Here is a 15,000-nt window from a genome sequence, read left to right as displayed (position 1 = left end):
ATCTCTTCCAGTCTGAAACAACAACAAACTCTTTATAACGTATATAATCAACCTCACATCCACTTATTGGTATCAATAGGGTGATTAATAGGATGTACAGCTGCAAAGATGAATGGATTAATCTCCAACTATTCTGATAATCTATTATTATTTCTTACCTCCTTCCCTCCGTACTTCCTTACATACATACATAAAGTCTAGAGCTGCAAAGATGAATCGATGAGTCATCAACTTCTAAATTAATCTCCAACTATGTGACTTGAGTCACTTAGTGCATCATGGCACACAGTTAGACCCCTCTGAGCTAGAACACAGCTTTAAAAAACGACTGCTGTTGATGGTCTGACATGTTTGTATAAAACAATTTTAAGACTGAATAAAAGAAAATGTACAGCTGAAGTTATTTTTTTTGTAGTTTTAACTTGTAATTTTCATTAGCTTGTGGGTTATACACAAGTATATTTTTTGAGTTAGTAGATTTCTATTTAATTAAGTACCATTGGATCAAAAATAATTAAGTATGGAGAAACTAAAATTGTGCGTATGTTAAACAATATTTTTAAGCACGGTGCACTTAAAAAAATGAAATGAATGAATGAAAAATAAAAATTAAATGTTTAGGTTTGACTTGATTGTAACTTTAAAAAAAATCTTACTTAAACAAATTAAGTTACTTACCTCAAAAGTTATTATGTAATCAGTTTCTGCAAAGGTTTTGAGTACTATGAACTTATTGAGGTTTACAGTGTATTCTGATAATGCATTACTCAGTTTGAGTCATTTAGTTTCTGATAAATCAGGTAATCTAGTGTGATGTCAGCTTGTTAAATATGAATATGTCCTAGTGTCTTCCCTCCTCTGGGACAGGACACTGAGATCTTTGAGTTGGGGATAAAATAAGACACGTGATGATGTCATCTTGGGCTTTTTAGGAAACTCTGATCAACATTTTAGAGACAGAACTACTCATCCATTCATCCACACATGAATACAAGGTAATCAATAGTAGCAGCTCTGATGTGATTATATATGATCTGACCTGGAGTCCAGTCTGTCAGCGCCTCTGTCTGCTCACTGCTGTGATATTTATCAGAGTACCTCTCCACATCTGGAAACAGGAAACAGGAAGCAGGAACAAGACCTTCACAATAAAACTCTGTCTGTCTGTGTGTGTCTCTGTCTGTGTGTGTGTGTGTGTGTGTGTGTATGTGTGTGTGTGTGTGTGTGTGTGTGTGTGTGTGTGTGTGTGTGTGTGTGTGTGTGTGTGTGTGTGTGTGTGTGAAACCTCTTGATTGACAGCTATATGTGTACAACACTTGGTAGAAGGCAGCTGCTAAAAAGTATTTGAGTGGAGCCATGCAGTTTGTTGACATGTTACCAGAGTGAGATACAGAGTATTTCTAGTATTATGGTATGTAGACTGGGTAACCCAGCCCAATCTGCCGGGGGTTTGATTCCTCCGTGCAGCTCAGGCTGGAAACCTGTACGTTTATCTATCCTGCTTCTGTTACTAATCTGCAGGAACCAATCACAAACTGGCTTATCCACCTGGCGCGCTATAGAGAGCTGAAGTCCCGCCTTTCTACTTCCGGTCCATGGGACCTATCTTTCGGGAGTGAATGGGGAAAGACAAATTATTTTTTTATCCCGTTTGAATTGAGTCATGAAATACACATCTGATGTTCATCAGTTTAATTTAGATAATTTCACAAGTCAAGAAAGTCTCAGTTTATCGTTAAACTGTTGAAGTATAAGACTGTGAAAGTACTTCATTAAAAAGACTTCACACTTCAATGTCTCATGGATGACGTCTCACTGAAGCTACGATGTCTGTGTGTGTGTGTGTGTGTGTGTGTGTGTTGAACTCTGACCTCGGTGTGCAGCTGTCGGCTGGATGAAGCACGGCAGACTCTTCATCGCTCCTCTGAACTCCTGTTTGAGAGCCAACAGATACTCCTCCTCCTCGCCAGCTGTCAGGGGGAGGGGCTTCTGCTCCATCACCTGCACACACACACACACACACACACACACACACACACACACACACACACACACACACACACACACACACACAGTCAACTACAGGTCCCAGAGTGCACTGCTGGCAGAAACATCCAATCAGACATGAAGAATATGTTACTTTTGCTGGTTTGTGTGTGTGTGTGTGTGTGTGTGTGTGTGTGTGTGTGTGTGTCTCACAGGAAACAGAGGTGTAGGTTGTTGGATGGATGGAGGTAAACTGTCTCCTCTGGTGATGCCGACGGCCTCCACGCTGAAAGTCATCATCCTCCGGCCCCGCCCACCACCTCGACCAGCCATCACCTAGAACACACACATACGTTTGTTTCACTATCTTTGTGGGGACCCGACATTGACATAATGCATTCCCTAGCCCCTTACCCTAACCTTAACCATCACCACTAAATGCCTAACCTTAACCCTTACCCTCACCCTAACCATAACCTAATTCTAACCCTAATCCTAAAACCACACACACACACAGACAAAGACTTTCTGACATTTTATACACCAAACGATTCATCGAGAAAATAATTGGCAGATAAATCAACAATGAAAGTAATCTTTAGTTGCAGCCTTATAGAAGATGAGTTTGGAAAAGAATAGAAAGGCTGAGGCGCTGCAATATCTATCACCAAACTCCACCAGACTCCATGTAAATAATCACTACTTTTATCATTGTAAAACACACTTCATTCAAAGTGGACAGAAACTAAATCAAACTATCAAAAGCCATCTTGGTTCATCTCTCCACTGTTCCAACAATCACCACTCTGGTTTGGTTGAAATAATCCCTTAATTCACCCATTTACATGTGGAAATATGCTGGCTCTATACACGCTAAAAGTACTGATTATTTACATGGAGTCTGGTGGAAATATGCTGGCTCTATACACGCTAAAAGTACTGATTATTTACATGGAGTCTGGTTGAGATATGCTGGCTCTATACACGCTAAAAGTACTGATTATTTACATGGAGTCTGGTGGAGTTTGGTGATGGTGATTTCGGGGCTGTTTCATGTTAAACTAAAAGGATCTTACTCTTTAACTAAACGGTCTATCTCTGTAGGGATCCATCCCATAATGTTGTCAGACACTTAGAATAATAATCTGAGTCTGTCAGCAGCAACAACAGAACTTTTAGTGACTCTAACTGCTGCTGAACATTAGTCCTGTAGGGTTACATTACAGTTAGCAGTTAGCAGTTAGCTGCTTCCGTTAGCTGTGTCTGTGTACAGAATGAAACCAACCTTCAGTGTGTATGTTTCCAGAAGTTAAACCTTCTTCTTCAGACGGAGAAACAGTAAATCCTCTTTGTTTACATCCAGCACAGCGCCATCTTCTCCTTCTTCTTCTTCTGCTGCCGGTGTTTAGTTGTCCGGTGGCCCGTTACCGCCCCCTGCATGAGACACACCGGTGTTGCACCGAAAGCTGTGACCCATCAGAAACTGGGACCGCAGAGGGCGCTGTTGCACATCGTCTGCTGACAATAGAGGGCGAAGAAGAGCGCCTACTACATCCACGGATGCAAGCTGTCTGATTATTCACGATTTGTTATAGCTTCCTAAGGACAAAGAGTAAACCGCTGGTGACCATATCCCATATCAGGCATAGTAACAGATGTTTATCTGAAAGTAAATAAAATATATTAAGATACAATTACTAACATGTATTTCTTTGTGACTGCATGCACAAGTTACATTTGTAATAACCTACCTAAAAATAATAATAATATTGTACTGTTAAGAAAAGAAAGAACTAAATATTTAATGGATCAGCACACTGGGTAGATTGTCAGAATGTGTGACCTCACTGTAACTGCTTAATAAAGGAGTTCAACTTCAAAATATTGTTTGGGGTAGTTATTTCATCTCTTCACTCTAACGTGGACACGTTTTCTTATTTATAGTCATCAATTCATTCTAATAAGGTTCTTTTTACAATAAACATTCTATTAAAAATACTTATCATTTTAATTGGTATTTATGTTAAAGTAAGAGCAGTTAAAACTGTAAATTAAGGGGTTAGCAACAAACAGTGTTTAAAGGTTAATTACTGTAAGTTACAGTGGGGTCACACATTCTGACGGCTGCTACTTATAATATATGGTGACCTCTGAGGTACTGGCTCTGTGATGACTATAAATAAGAAAACGTGTCCACGTTAGCTACACCCTGCTACGCTCTGCTGCGTCCTGCTACGCCCTGTACCGTCCTGCAGTGCCATGAACTACTACGACTACCATTTCTAGTCACTGTTCCATTATCTTTATTGTGACTATTATTGCCACTGTTCATCACCCCCCCAACCAGCACCATCAGACACCACCTACCAAGAGTCTGGGTCTGTCCCAGGTTTCTACCTAAAAGGAGTTTTTCCTCACCACTGTCACACTGAATGCTTGCCCTTGGGGAAATTACTGGAATTGTTGGGTCTCTGTAAATTATAGAGTGTGGTCTAGACCTACTCTATCTGTAAAGTATCCTGAGATAACTCCTGTTATGATTTGATACTATAAATAAATTGAATTGACCTTACATTCACTGTTCATACAACATTATGTACTAAATATAATCAGCCAATGCCACTATTTCAGATCATATTGTTTCTTGAACATATAGCCGAGTATTTCCTAAACATATACTGTATATTACACATAAATTCACATGAAACATTTTACAAATATAGTAAACATTTATTGACTGCTGTCATTGTACATAGAAATACAGCGTTGAAGGATTCACTGAACCAGATCAGAGAGACGTGAACCCAGTAGGGTTGGGTAGCGTTTGGGGACTAAACAACAGTCGGTTCATTGCTGAGGCCATATGGTCAAAAAAAATGATTTAATAATAATGTAATAACTATAACTTATAACAATGACTTATTTCACCAGTACATTGCTGTTGAATGACAAAAACCACCACCAGATGGGAAAAGGGTATTTTACAATAACTTTGAATGCACCGTGAGGCTTACTAGTTTCAAGTGAATGCACCGTCTGTGTTTTTCCAACTGTTGGATCCTCTCCAGTGAAATACAGTCACACTTTACACCACACGTGTCAAACATAAGGCCCGAGGGCCACATCCGGCCCCTCGCAGGTTTTGATCCGGCCCGCATTTTAATTTAGGTTCACAATAAATTTAGGCCCACCTAGTTTTTGGTGCTTTTATTTCATTTTTTTTTACATTCTTGGTGCTTTTTTCAACATTTTTGAATGACACCGAAATCCGCGTTGCTATTCAGTCCGGTAGATACCGGTCCTTAAGGCACCGGGTCTCGGTACCCAACCCTAGAACACACACATCACAGAACCTGTTGACTACCAATGTTCATTTGTCTCAGTCCTTACAGGTTTGGAGCTTATAGACGTTTGGTGAGCTGGTGCTGGGGCTTCAGTGGTCCAAGATACAGGTAGTGATCCTGTCAGGTGTGGTACTTCGGATCCGACGGGAGTTTCCTGACGCACAAGGAAGATATGGAGGCTTACTGGGAAGACCGGTCTGGTGGGATGTTTATCTTCAGAATCTCATCTCTATACGGTGATGGGTCGACAAAGACTTTCTCCATGATCATGTCCATCAAATCATCTACATACCCTGTACACACACACACACACACACACACACACACACACACACACACACACACACACACACACACACACACACACACACACACACCAAAAAAGTGAATCACTATCATTTACTAGATTGTTCAACAGCTGTTCATATATTGACATTTTGCACTTTGATTTTTGTATTTTCTCAGGTATTTAAGTAAAGTTTGTTGTTGTTTATTGTGTTGAAAGTACCGTTACAGTACTTTGTGTCATGTACCAGACTGATGTCATGAAGTGGTGTATGTATGAAACGCCAACTCGTATGCCATTATTGTTATTTTTTAGCGTGTTTATCAACGCCGTTTGGCCTCCATTGACTTACATTACCTTGCGTCTACATGTGAATTGACGCTGCAGCGAGTAGTATGAAAGGGCGAAAATCTGCGTAGGGAGGTTGGTCGGGGGGGAAGATGGGTCAAACACAGGACTTTCACCCAGGAGACCGGGGATCAGGTCCCGCGTGTGGCGTTTCTTCGCTCTCTTGTTTGTGTAAAGCCAACCCCGTTTTTCTTTTCCTAAACTCAACCGTCCCTTTCTTCTTGCAATAACACGCCACGTGGCGTGTATGTTTACATCCGCTGTATACAGCGTAGACATACACGCAGATAGCTCAAAATGCGTCCAGATAACACACCACTTGGCTGTAGAAAGTGGGCGTGTATGTTTACATGAAGTCATGATGTCATGTTGCATGTACAATGTAAATGTTTGTACATGTATGTTGTGTTGTTTTTGAGTGAAAAAATAAAAATACACATACTAAATGTTGCCTCGGTCTTCACTGGTCTGGCTCGGCTCTCTCCCGTCCTGGATTTTGGAAGAGGATCCCCTGACGATGTGGGGGCTCGTCCTCCATCAGCATTCTCGTTATAATGCAGTGCAGCCAGGTAGAGTCTGGGTCAGGGAAAACAAGAAAATCACACACGAAAACAACTGCAAGAAATGGGACAATGTTCTCAAAAAGTAAACACAGTTTAAGGTACCTGCACAGCATTCCCAGATATGGATAGACAACGTTTTTTGGAGCGAACCGCAGGATGGCGCTCTGGAAGGCCTCCAAAGAGGACGTCTGGTAGTGGGGACTGAGCTTGGCGATGTCCTTCAGGACAGACTTTTTGGTCAGCTCCTTCTCCAGGCTGTCAAACGCAGGAGTTCCTGCAAGACAAAAACATGATGTAGTAGAGATGCACCGATTACAAATTTCTAGGCTGATTCTGATTTCATTTTTTCTAACCACTTTACAGCACACACAAATATTGTCTATCTTTTCTTTAACAGAACATTTTACATTGAACATTTATTGAAACTAAACTTTATGAAAACAGGGAAAACAGGTAATGGCAATACAATAATATATAAATAACAAAGAGAGTGAGAGTGCATGTCGGAGAACAGCGTTTCACACCGCGAGGGGGCACGCACGCCACCCGGCGGAAAAAGCAGAAAGGAAAAAGAGAGGAGGATAACTAGCCAGCTGAGATGGCGTGGTGAGAGAACTGGAAGTGGTAGAACTTCTGTTGTCAGTTCATTGTTAGCTGGTGATTTGGTTGTTTGTGTTCTTCGCGGTCATGGCCGATCACGTGAAAATCAGCCAATTCCGGTCACCAGCCGGTCAATCAGTGCATCTCTAATATATAGTACATCATATCATATTATTGGTTATTGCCATAATTGCAGCTAATAAATATAACCAAACCAGTTGAATGAAACAAACCTGCTGAGAGCCACTTCCTCTTGTCCCTTGTTTTTCGGATGGTATGGAGGCATTGTGGGAAGAGGGGGTCCTCGTGTGTGTGAACGTCCCGTACGTGGTTGAGGAGGGAGGTCCATTTAGCCACTCTCTCCGGCCCCGTTTGGGATGACGCAGCGGTCCAGTACACGTGGTTCCTGATGGCTGGCATCCACCTCTTTACTTTCTCACAGTCCTTCTTTTTGGCCATTTTATCTATTTTCTTTGAAAGTCCTACAAAGCAGAATAAATATTAATTTTTTTTCAACAAAAGTTAACCCAATATGAATGTGTTGTCATGAAGCTTTATGTGTAGACTCAGGTATCGGCCTACAAGGTGGCCCACCAATACATTCAGCAAATTCTTATGCGATTTCCCAACATGACATCATGACTTCATGTAAACAAACACGCCCACTTTCTACAGCCAAGTGGTGTGTTATCTGGACGCATTTTGAGCTATCTGCATGTATGTCTACGCTGTATACAGCGGATGTAAACATACACGCCACGTGGCGTGTTATTGCGAGAAGAAAGGGACGGTTGAGTTTAGGAAAGGAACAACGGGGTTGGCTTTACACAAACAAGAGAGCGAAGAAACGCCACACCCGGGACCTGATCCCCGGTCTCCTGGGTGAAAGTGTGTTTGACCTGTCCTCCCCCCCGACCATAACCTGACTCCAGATGGATGGCTCGGCATTTGCTCGGCATATCCATCTGGGAACTTTCTGTTGGAGAACTTTTGGGAAGGGGCGAAAATCCTGGTTAGCTGATTGGATAAACCATCTGTCTATCACCACCTATGTTGGTGATAGACGGGCCAAATCAACCAATCAGATCAACGATATATCAAACTCTTGATGAAACCAGTCGGGAGAAGAGCAACAACATCTTTTCCTCTGAGAAAAGCCTCCAGTGCCATTTTTTGCTCTTCTTTCAACGAAGGAATACTTTCTAATTTGAATAAAACTTGCGTGATAGCTACGCTCATCTCATCCGTGGAAGCCGCCACGTTGTTTAGACTGAACAGTCGCTTCTTGTTGCGTCACACCTAAACCCGCCTCAAAACCAACATTGTCGTTTGGCGAACGGCTCCAAATTGTCTCAAGATGCCAGACTGATCTGGGAGTGGAAAACTGGAGCTCACCAGATCAGGACGGTCTCACGAGGCTACCCCGACCAACCTCCCTACACGAATGTTCGGCCTTTCATACTACTCGCTACGGCGTCAATTCACACCCAATCACAAGGTAATGTAAGTCAATGGAGGCCAAACGGCGTTGATAAACACGCTAAAAAGCGAGAATGCGTCTTGATAACACGCCAATAATGGCATATGGATTGGCGTGTCATACATACACCACTTCATGACATCAGTCTGCAATTTCCCCTCACATGTAACAAAAGGAAATATACTTTTCTCCATGTGCCAGACATCGTAGAATTGGGGGATGTTTTCCTCCCTCAGGAACTTCTGAATTTGCGTGTGGCGGTCGGTGACGATGCATTCGATGGTTACACCTCGCGCACCCAACAGCGCCAGGCTCCTCTTCAGGCCCTCTTTCTCCATGTCTGAGCTTCCACCAACCTCATCGCTCTGTCAAAAGAAGCATAAGCATGGATCCATAGGTGTGGCATTGGCAAAATTCATAACAAGAAAAGAAAAACAGTAAAATGTCATTGGTCCTGCCCACCTGGACCAGCTGGAGATCAACAACAGTGTTGGTGCTGAGGTCCATCATGGTATAGCTACCATATGTTGGACAGTGGCCTGTGGAAACATTGGCACAATCTGGCATTGAAGTCTGTGGTATGTGTTTATGATAGTCTATTCATTTACTATCAAACATATCAGTGTTTCCACACATAGACTAACTTGTGGCGGTGCAATCAACACCGGCCGCCACATATTGCGTTTCGTTATTATTTAACCCCCCCCCGTCTGACACAGGGCGACCGCCCGCCCCCCCCAGTGCCACAAACTGCTTTCTAATCTGTGGGAAACACTGCATATCCTAGTCTTAGCATTTCCAAAAAGGTACCTGGAGCGTGAGCCCTCATGTCCCCACCGAGTGTGACTTTGTTCTGTTGGCTGAGCTGCTGCAGCATCAGCTCCTGCCAGGTCCTCCAGGTGTGGACTATAGCCGGCTCCACAAACACTCTGGCATGCTGACGGAAGGTGTCATACGGAAACAACTGCAGACGCATTGCCTTGAACACCTGATGGTAGACATAAACAGGTTTTTATAATACATATGCCATATTCAACAATGGAGCAAGCTATTCTTTAAGCCCCTGACACACCAACCAGACGGCTGACCATCGGCAGAAGAGCCAGTCGGACTGACTGCCTCCCCGATTTAGTCCAAAAAGTTCCTCAGAACACACCGAAGAGACACCGACTTGAGCGTACGCTCTGCGCGTGCGTGAGACGTAATACGTCTCCATAACAGCAGGCGGCGCTAATCTGGATTGTCGCCCAAAAAATGAAAACCGGCAGCTGATTGGACAAACGCGTCACGTGGGTCTGGCTGCTCCCCGACCATAATGACAGCTCGTTCAGAATACGATCTCATATTGGACTAAAATAGTTCACTGAAACATGTTTCTGAAAACATTTGAAGAGAGAAATAGGCCGTGCAGTTGCTGAATCTGTCTTCATTTCAGATCAACAAAGGTCAGTTTGAAGATTTTCATCAGATTTTGAGAGCTGTTATTCACGTTAACATAAGGGCACTAATTCACTAGTCAAGACTCCGACTACCCGTCCTCCGACCCAGTAAGTCAGGTCGGCCCAAATGAAGGCCGACGGCTCCTCCGACGGACGACGGCACGGAACACACCGACCAGACTCGAGTCAGCGACCTCGCCAGACTGTCAGACGGCCGGTTGTCGGCTCGGTGTGTCAGGGCCAATACTCATTCTTCATTTACCTTTTGAAGTTCGAAGAACGAGGCCCCACTGATGTACACTGCAGCGGAAAGTTGTACGTTCCCAGCTGGTGTGTTATCCACAAGAGGCTGGCTTTTCCAACTTCTGGAATACTCACAGTGCTTGCACAGCTGTTCCACTGATACAAATGTCCCAAGCCTTTGGGTTTTTACAGCGCATGCACGCTTGCACAGAGCACACACCTCAAACAGCTCCATCAGACAGGTCTCATACACGATGTACTTTCTGATCGCCTGGGTGGAAGGGAAGGCAGCATCTCTGGGGGGGGGACAGTTTCAGAAATAACCAAACACTTTCATGAAAGCAAAATACAGTGTGTGTCTGTGTGTGTGTCTGTGTATATCTGAGTGTGTGTGTGTGTGTGTGTGTATATATATCTGTCTGTGTGTGTGTGTGTGTGTATATCTGTGTGTGTCTGTGTGTATATATATATGTGTCTGTGTGTGTGTGTGTGTGTGTGTGTGTGTGTGTGTGTGTGTGTGTGTGTGTGTGTGTGTGTGTGTGTGTAGTACTGCAGAAATAGAGCAAGCAAACTGAAAACTGATGATATACATTTAGACAAAGACATTTCTGTAACTCACGACTTGACTGTTGACTCTGTCAAAGCTGAGGCTGAGTCTGCAGGGTCATAGGTTGTGTCCGGCCATGGAGAAGTAATCATTGAGCTGCCCTGGAGAGGCTCCTCCTCCTCCTCCTCCTCCTCCTCCTCCTCCTCCTCCTCCTCCAGGCGAGGTCTCTTGGACGGTCGCTGTATGGCTGTTGACCTTCGATGAGGCAGTGGGGCTATGAAGGGATCAGTGGACGTGCCAAAGTCCTTACAGGACACAGCAGTCTGGACAGCTGTAACAAAAATATATTTTTCTATGAAAACAAGGCATTCTTAGGAGTAAAACATGACAGCACTGTCACAGTATACATTCAAGCACTAAAGGCTGCAACAGGTCATTGTAGGGGGGGCAGTAGCTCAGTCAGTAGGGAGTTGGGGTTGGGAACTGGAGTATGGTGGTGGACTGGTAGCTGGAAAGGTGCCAGTTCACCTCCTGGGCACTGCCAAGGTGCTCTTGAGCAAGGCATCGAACCACCAACTGCTCGGGGCACCTTTCCATGTGCAGCCCCCCTCACTCTGACATCTCTCCATTAGTGCATGTAGAGGTACTGAGTAGGGCTGCAACTAACGATTATTTTAATAATCGATTAATCTGTCGATTATTTTTTAGATTAATCGATGAATCGGATAAAAAAACAAAAAAGCATTAACTTACATCAACTCAATACATACTTACATACATACTTGTTGTTTTAGTTAATAGTTGTGTAAAGGTAAGTAACCCAAAGAGCAGATACACACACACACACACACACACACACTTAAAGCTTATTCATTAAATTATTACCATCATTGTAGTAGTGCGAGTTAAGTTCATTTGTTCACCACATTTAAACACAGCTTAAGATGACCAAGTGCTATAAAAGAACTTTAAAATGAAATTAAAAAGTACAACACACACAAATATATTTGTCAACAATAACGGATATGGGACGAAGCACAGAATATATACATGACAACAGACTGAAAAATTAATGGGCCACAAAAGGCGAGTGAATAAAAACGTGTCTTTAGTCCTGCTTTCCTACTGTTATTAACGAGCTAACGCTAGCTTTACTACTGTTATTAACGAGCTAACGCTAGCTTTCCTACTGTTATTAACGAGCTAACGCTAGCTTTCCTACTGTTATTAACGAGCTAACACTAGCTTTACTCCTGTTATTAACGAGCTAACGCTAGCTTTACTACTGTTATTAACGAGCTAACGCTAGCTTTCCTACTGTTATTAACGAGCTAACGCTAGCTTTACTCCTGTTATTAACGAGCTAATGCTAGCTTTCCTACTGTTATTAACGAGCTAACGCTAGCTTTCCTACTGTTATTAACGAGCTAACGCTAGCTTTCCTACTGTTATTAACGAGCTAACGCTAGCTTTCCTACTGTTATTAACGAGCTAACGCTAGCTTTCCTACTGTTATTAACGAGCTAACGCTAGCTTTCCTACTGTTAACGAGCTAACGCTAGCTTTACTCCTGTTATTAACGAGCTAACGCTAGCTTGTCATGCTAGTCAGCTGGATAAGGAGTAAACAGCAGCACCAGAAGAGGACGTTACGTTCCTCACTTCAGAACGGAACAACAGTAGGATTGTGTAGTGACTTTACCCTGCTGTTGAACTCCCTTCCTCCTCATCAAGGACTCCAACATGTTTACGTTTTAGGTGCTGAATCATCACCGTGGTGACCGTGCCATGCCGTGTCGCTTTTGCTTATCTTGCAATTAACACGTTTTCGATTTATTTAGTGTGAAATGTTCCCACACCTTGGATGACTTAGGTCAGACTGATTTCTCTGCCTCCGCCATGTGTTTCAGAAGGTTATGGGTCTCCGGTCTCTCTCCATATTTCCTCTACCCCCGCTCTGATCTTTTTTCTTTTCTTTCGCTCCGTACCGCTCCGCACCGCTCTCAACTCAATTGCTTTCATCTCCGCGACTGAGTGGCGTGTCGCGCGACACAACGAATCGATAATGAAATTCGTTGCCAACTTTTTTAATAATCGAATTTTATCGATACTGAGCATGGGCAGCCCCCCCACTCTGACATCTCTCCATTAGTGCATGTAGAGGTACTGAGCATGTGTGTGTAATTCAGGCCTGTGTAATGTGTGTAATAACAACAGAGTGAAAACATTGGAATTTCTCCTTGCAGGATTAATAAAGTATACATTATTATTATTAACACTTGATCAAAAGCAATTTGCAATCTATAAAACTACAAACCTTCACTTTTGTAATGTGGACGAAGAGTCCTAGAAGAGAGTTGCGTGCCAACATTCCTTCTTTTAGGGGGCTCAGTCTGGCAGCCGATATCTTTAGTAGCTGGTAACTGTAATGATGCACTGGCCTATAGAAAAACAGAGAAATGACATCATCATCTTACAGGTATAACTATGCCAACAGCTACACCAAGCAACAAAAGGATCACTAATCACTAAACACTCCAGGAGAAGAAACTCGTGGCTTTGAGTGTAAATTGTGCTGTGATGTCTCAACCATACACTCGTGTTGCCCTGGACAACGCTAAAGGTGCTGACACACCAAGCTGATAACCGGCCGTCTGACAGTCTGGCGAGGTCGGTGACTCGAGTCTGGTCGGTGTGTTCCGTGCCGTCGTCCGTTAGCGTAGCCGTCGGCCTTGATTTTGGCCGACCTGACTTGTTGCATCGGAGGGCGGTCGGACTCAATGAGCCATCTGATTGGTGGAGAGCTAACCAGGAAACGGGGAGCAGGATGAACGTAACTAGAGTCTCTCAAAATCTGATGAAAATCTTTTAAACTGACCTTTGTTGATCTGAAATGAAGACAGATTCAGCAACTGCACGGCCTATTTCTCTCTTCACATGTTTTCAGAAACACGTTTCACTGAACTATTTTAGTCCAATATGAGGTCGTATTCTGAACGAAGTCGCCCATTATGCTCAGTTGAAAAATCCGGGAGAAACCAGACCCACGTGACGCGTTCATCCAATAAGCTGCCAGTTTTTATTTTTTGGGTGACAATCCAGATTAGCGCCGCCTGCTGTTATGGAGACGTATTAGATCTCGTCTCTTCGGTGTGTTCTGAGGAACTTTTTGGACCAACTCAGGGAGACTGATCAGTCACACTGGCTCTACTGCTGACGGTCGGCCGTCTGGTTGGTGGGTCAGGGGCTTCAGGATTTGTATGTGGAGACCAGGCTGATTGCTAGAAACACTGCTACTTGGTTAGTTTGTGTAGAATTGCAAAATAAACACAGCTAAATATTTGTACAACTCGCCATCTCCCTTGGACATTAATTAGCTGCTAAACAATTTGAAAGATCAGAAAGGTATTACACTGTTTGGATTGTATGCGAGCTAGCAGCTACTGGAACTGGTGGTGTGGTGTACCAAAATCTACGGTAGCAGCTTGCTACCCTTTGACGACCAAACTTGTAATCTCGACCACACACACATGTTTCGCAGTGGACTGTTTTGTGCGAAACATATTACAGTATAGAAATCTTTTACAAATGCATAACTTTCAAAAGTTCCCGTAGCTGGTCAATGGCTTTGCAGGAGAAACCACGCTGCCTGCAAACTAACTAGAAGCTAGCGCTGCTAGTGGTTAGCCACCTCGTTCTCAATGGCGAAACACTGCTACACCCTAATCTACAAAATAAGTTGTATAGAACTACTTACATGTTCCTCGTCTGCAGGTATTCCACGCAAAGTTGGAAGTGCGCCCTCTTTTAGGATAAGTTTCCCGGCTAATCCTGCGTTGTACTGACCCAAGTTGGAGAAACAGTCAGTCTGGAAGTGGTTAGCACACACCAACAGTTTTTTGCCAACTTTAGCAGGGACATCACCTTCAAAAATGAATTCAAGCCATGGCGCTTTTCTGTCCTCTGCAGCTGGGACACGATGGAGTGTTCTGTGTTCATCTTTACAGCCAACAACAGAACACTTTCCGTGAGGCTTCGCCATGGTGGTGGATATCCGAGGAGTTCCTGCTGTACCTGGTGGGTGGAGACATAGACACTGTAGGTATGCTCTGATGGGAGGGGTGGTGGGTGGAGACATAGACACTGAAGGTATGCTCTGATGGGA

General features: G+C 43.5%; 2 protein-coding genes across 5 annotated transcripts in view; both read right to left on the bottom strand.

Moving 5' to 3' along the window:
* polr3glb (RNA polymerase III subunit GL b) overlaps positions 1-3,405 on the bottom strand; it is a 17,136-nt gene extending 13,731 nt beyond the window's left edge. For both annotated transcript variants that reach the window (XM_036006121.1, XM_031311219.2), the window contains exons 1-5: positions 3,272-3,405; positions 2,200-2,322; positions 1,872-2,001; positions 1,040-1,108; positions 1-12 (exon numbers count right to left, since the gene is read on the bottom strand). The exon at positions 1-12 is cut by the window's left edge and continues 39 nt beyond it. In XM_036006121.1, the coding sequence (XP_035862014.1) occupies positions 1-12; positions 1,040-1,108; positions 1,872-2,001; positions 2,200-2,319 (331 nt within the window). In that variant the 5' untranslated portion in view covers positions 2,320-2,322; positions 3,272-3,405. The remainder of the gene's footprint in view (positions 13-1,039; positions 1,109-1,871; positions 2,002-2,199; positions 2,323-3,271) is intronic.
* A 1,830-nt stretch (positions 3,406-5,235) lies between these two features.
* LOC116058373 overlaps positions 5,236-15,000 on the bottom strand; it is a 13,985-nt gene continuing 4,220 nt past the window's right edge. For 2 of the 3 annotated variants that reach the window (XM_036006117.1, XM_036006118.1), the window contains 11 exons: positions 14,593-15,000; positions 13,153-13,276; positions 10,909-11,167; positions 10,309-10,585; positions 9,418-9,595; positions 9,070-9,146; positions 8,792-8,972; positions 7,361-7,609; positions 6,630-6,801; positions 6,407-6,540; positions 5,236-5,623 (listed from right to left, as the gene is read on the bottom strand). The exon at positions 14,593-15,000 is cut by the window's right edge. In XM_036006117.1, the coding sequence (XP_035862010.1) occupies positions 5,511-5,623; positions 6,407-6,540; positions 6,630-6,801; positions 7,361-7,609; positions 8,792-8,972; positions 9,070-9,146; positions 9,418-9,595; positions 10,309-10,585; positions 10,909-11,167; positions 13,153-13,276; positions 14,593-15,000 (2,172 nt within the window). In that variant the 3' untranslated portion in view covers positions 5,236-5,510. The remainder of the gene's footprint in view (positions 5,624-6,406; positions 6,541-6,629; positions 6,802-7,360; positions 7,610-8,791; positions 8,973-9,069; positions 9,147-9,417; positions 9,596-10,308; positions 10,586-10,908; positions 11,168-13,152; positions 13,277-14,592) is intronic. The other variant, XM_031311205.2, reaches the window with a different exon arrangement.

The sequence above is a fragment of the Sander lucioperca genome, chromosome 10, assembly GCF_008315115.2.
Source record: "Sander lucioperca isolate FBNREF2018 chromosome 10, SLUC_FBN_1.2, whole genome shotgun sequence".
In the NCBI taxonomy this organism is placed as follows: Eukaryota; Metazoa; Chordata; class Actinopteri; order Perciformes; family Percidae; genus Sander; species Sander lucioperca.
This window is presented reverse-complemented; position numbering and strand designations above follow the sequence as displayed.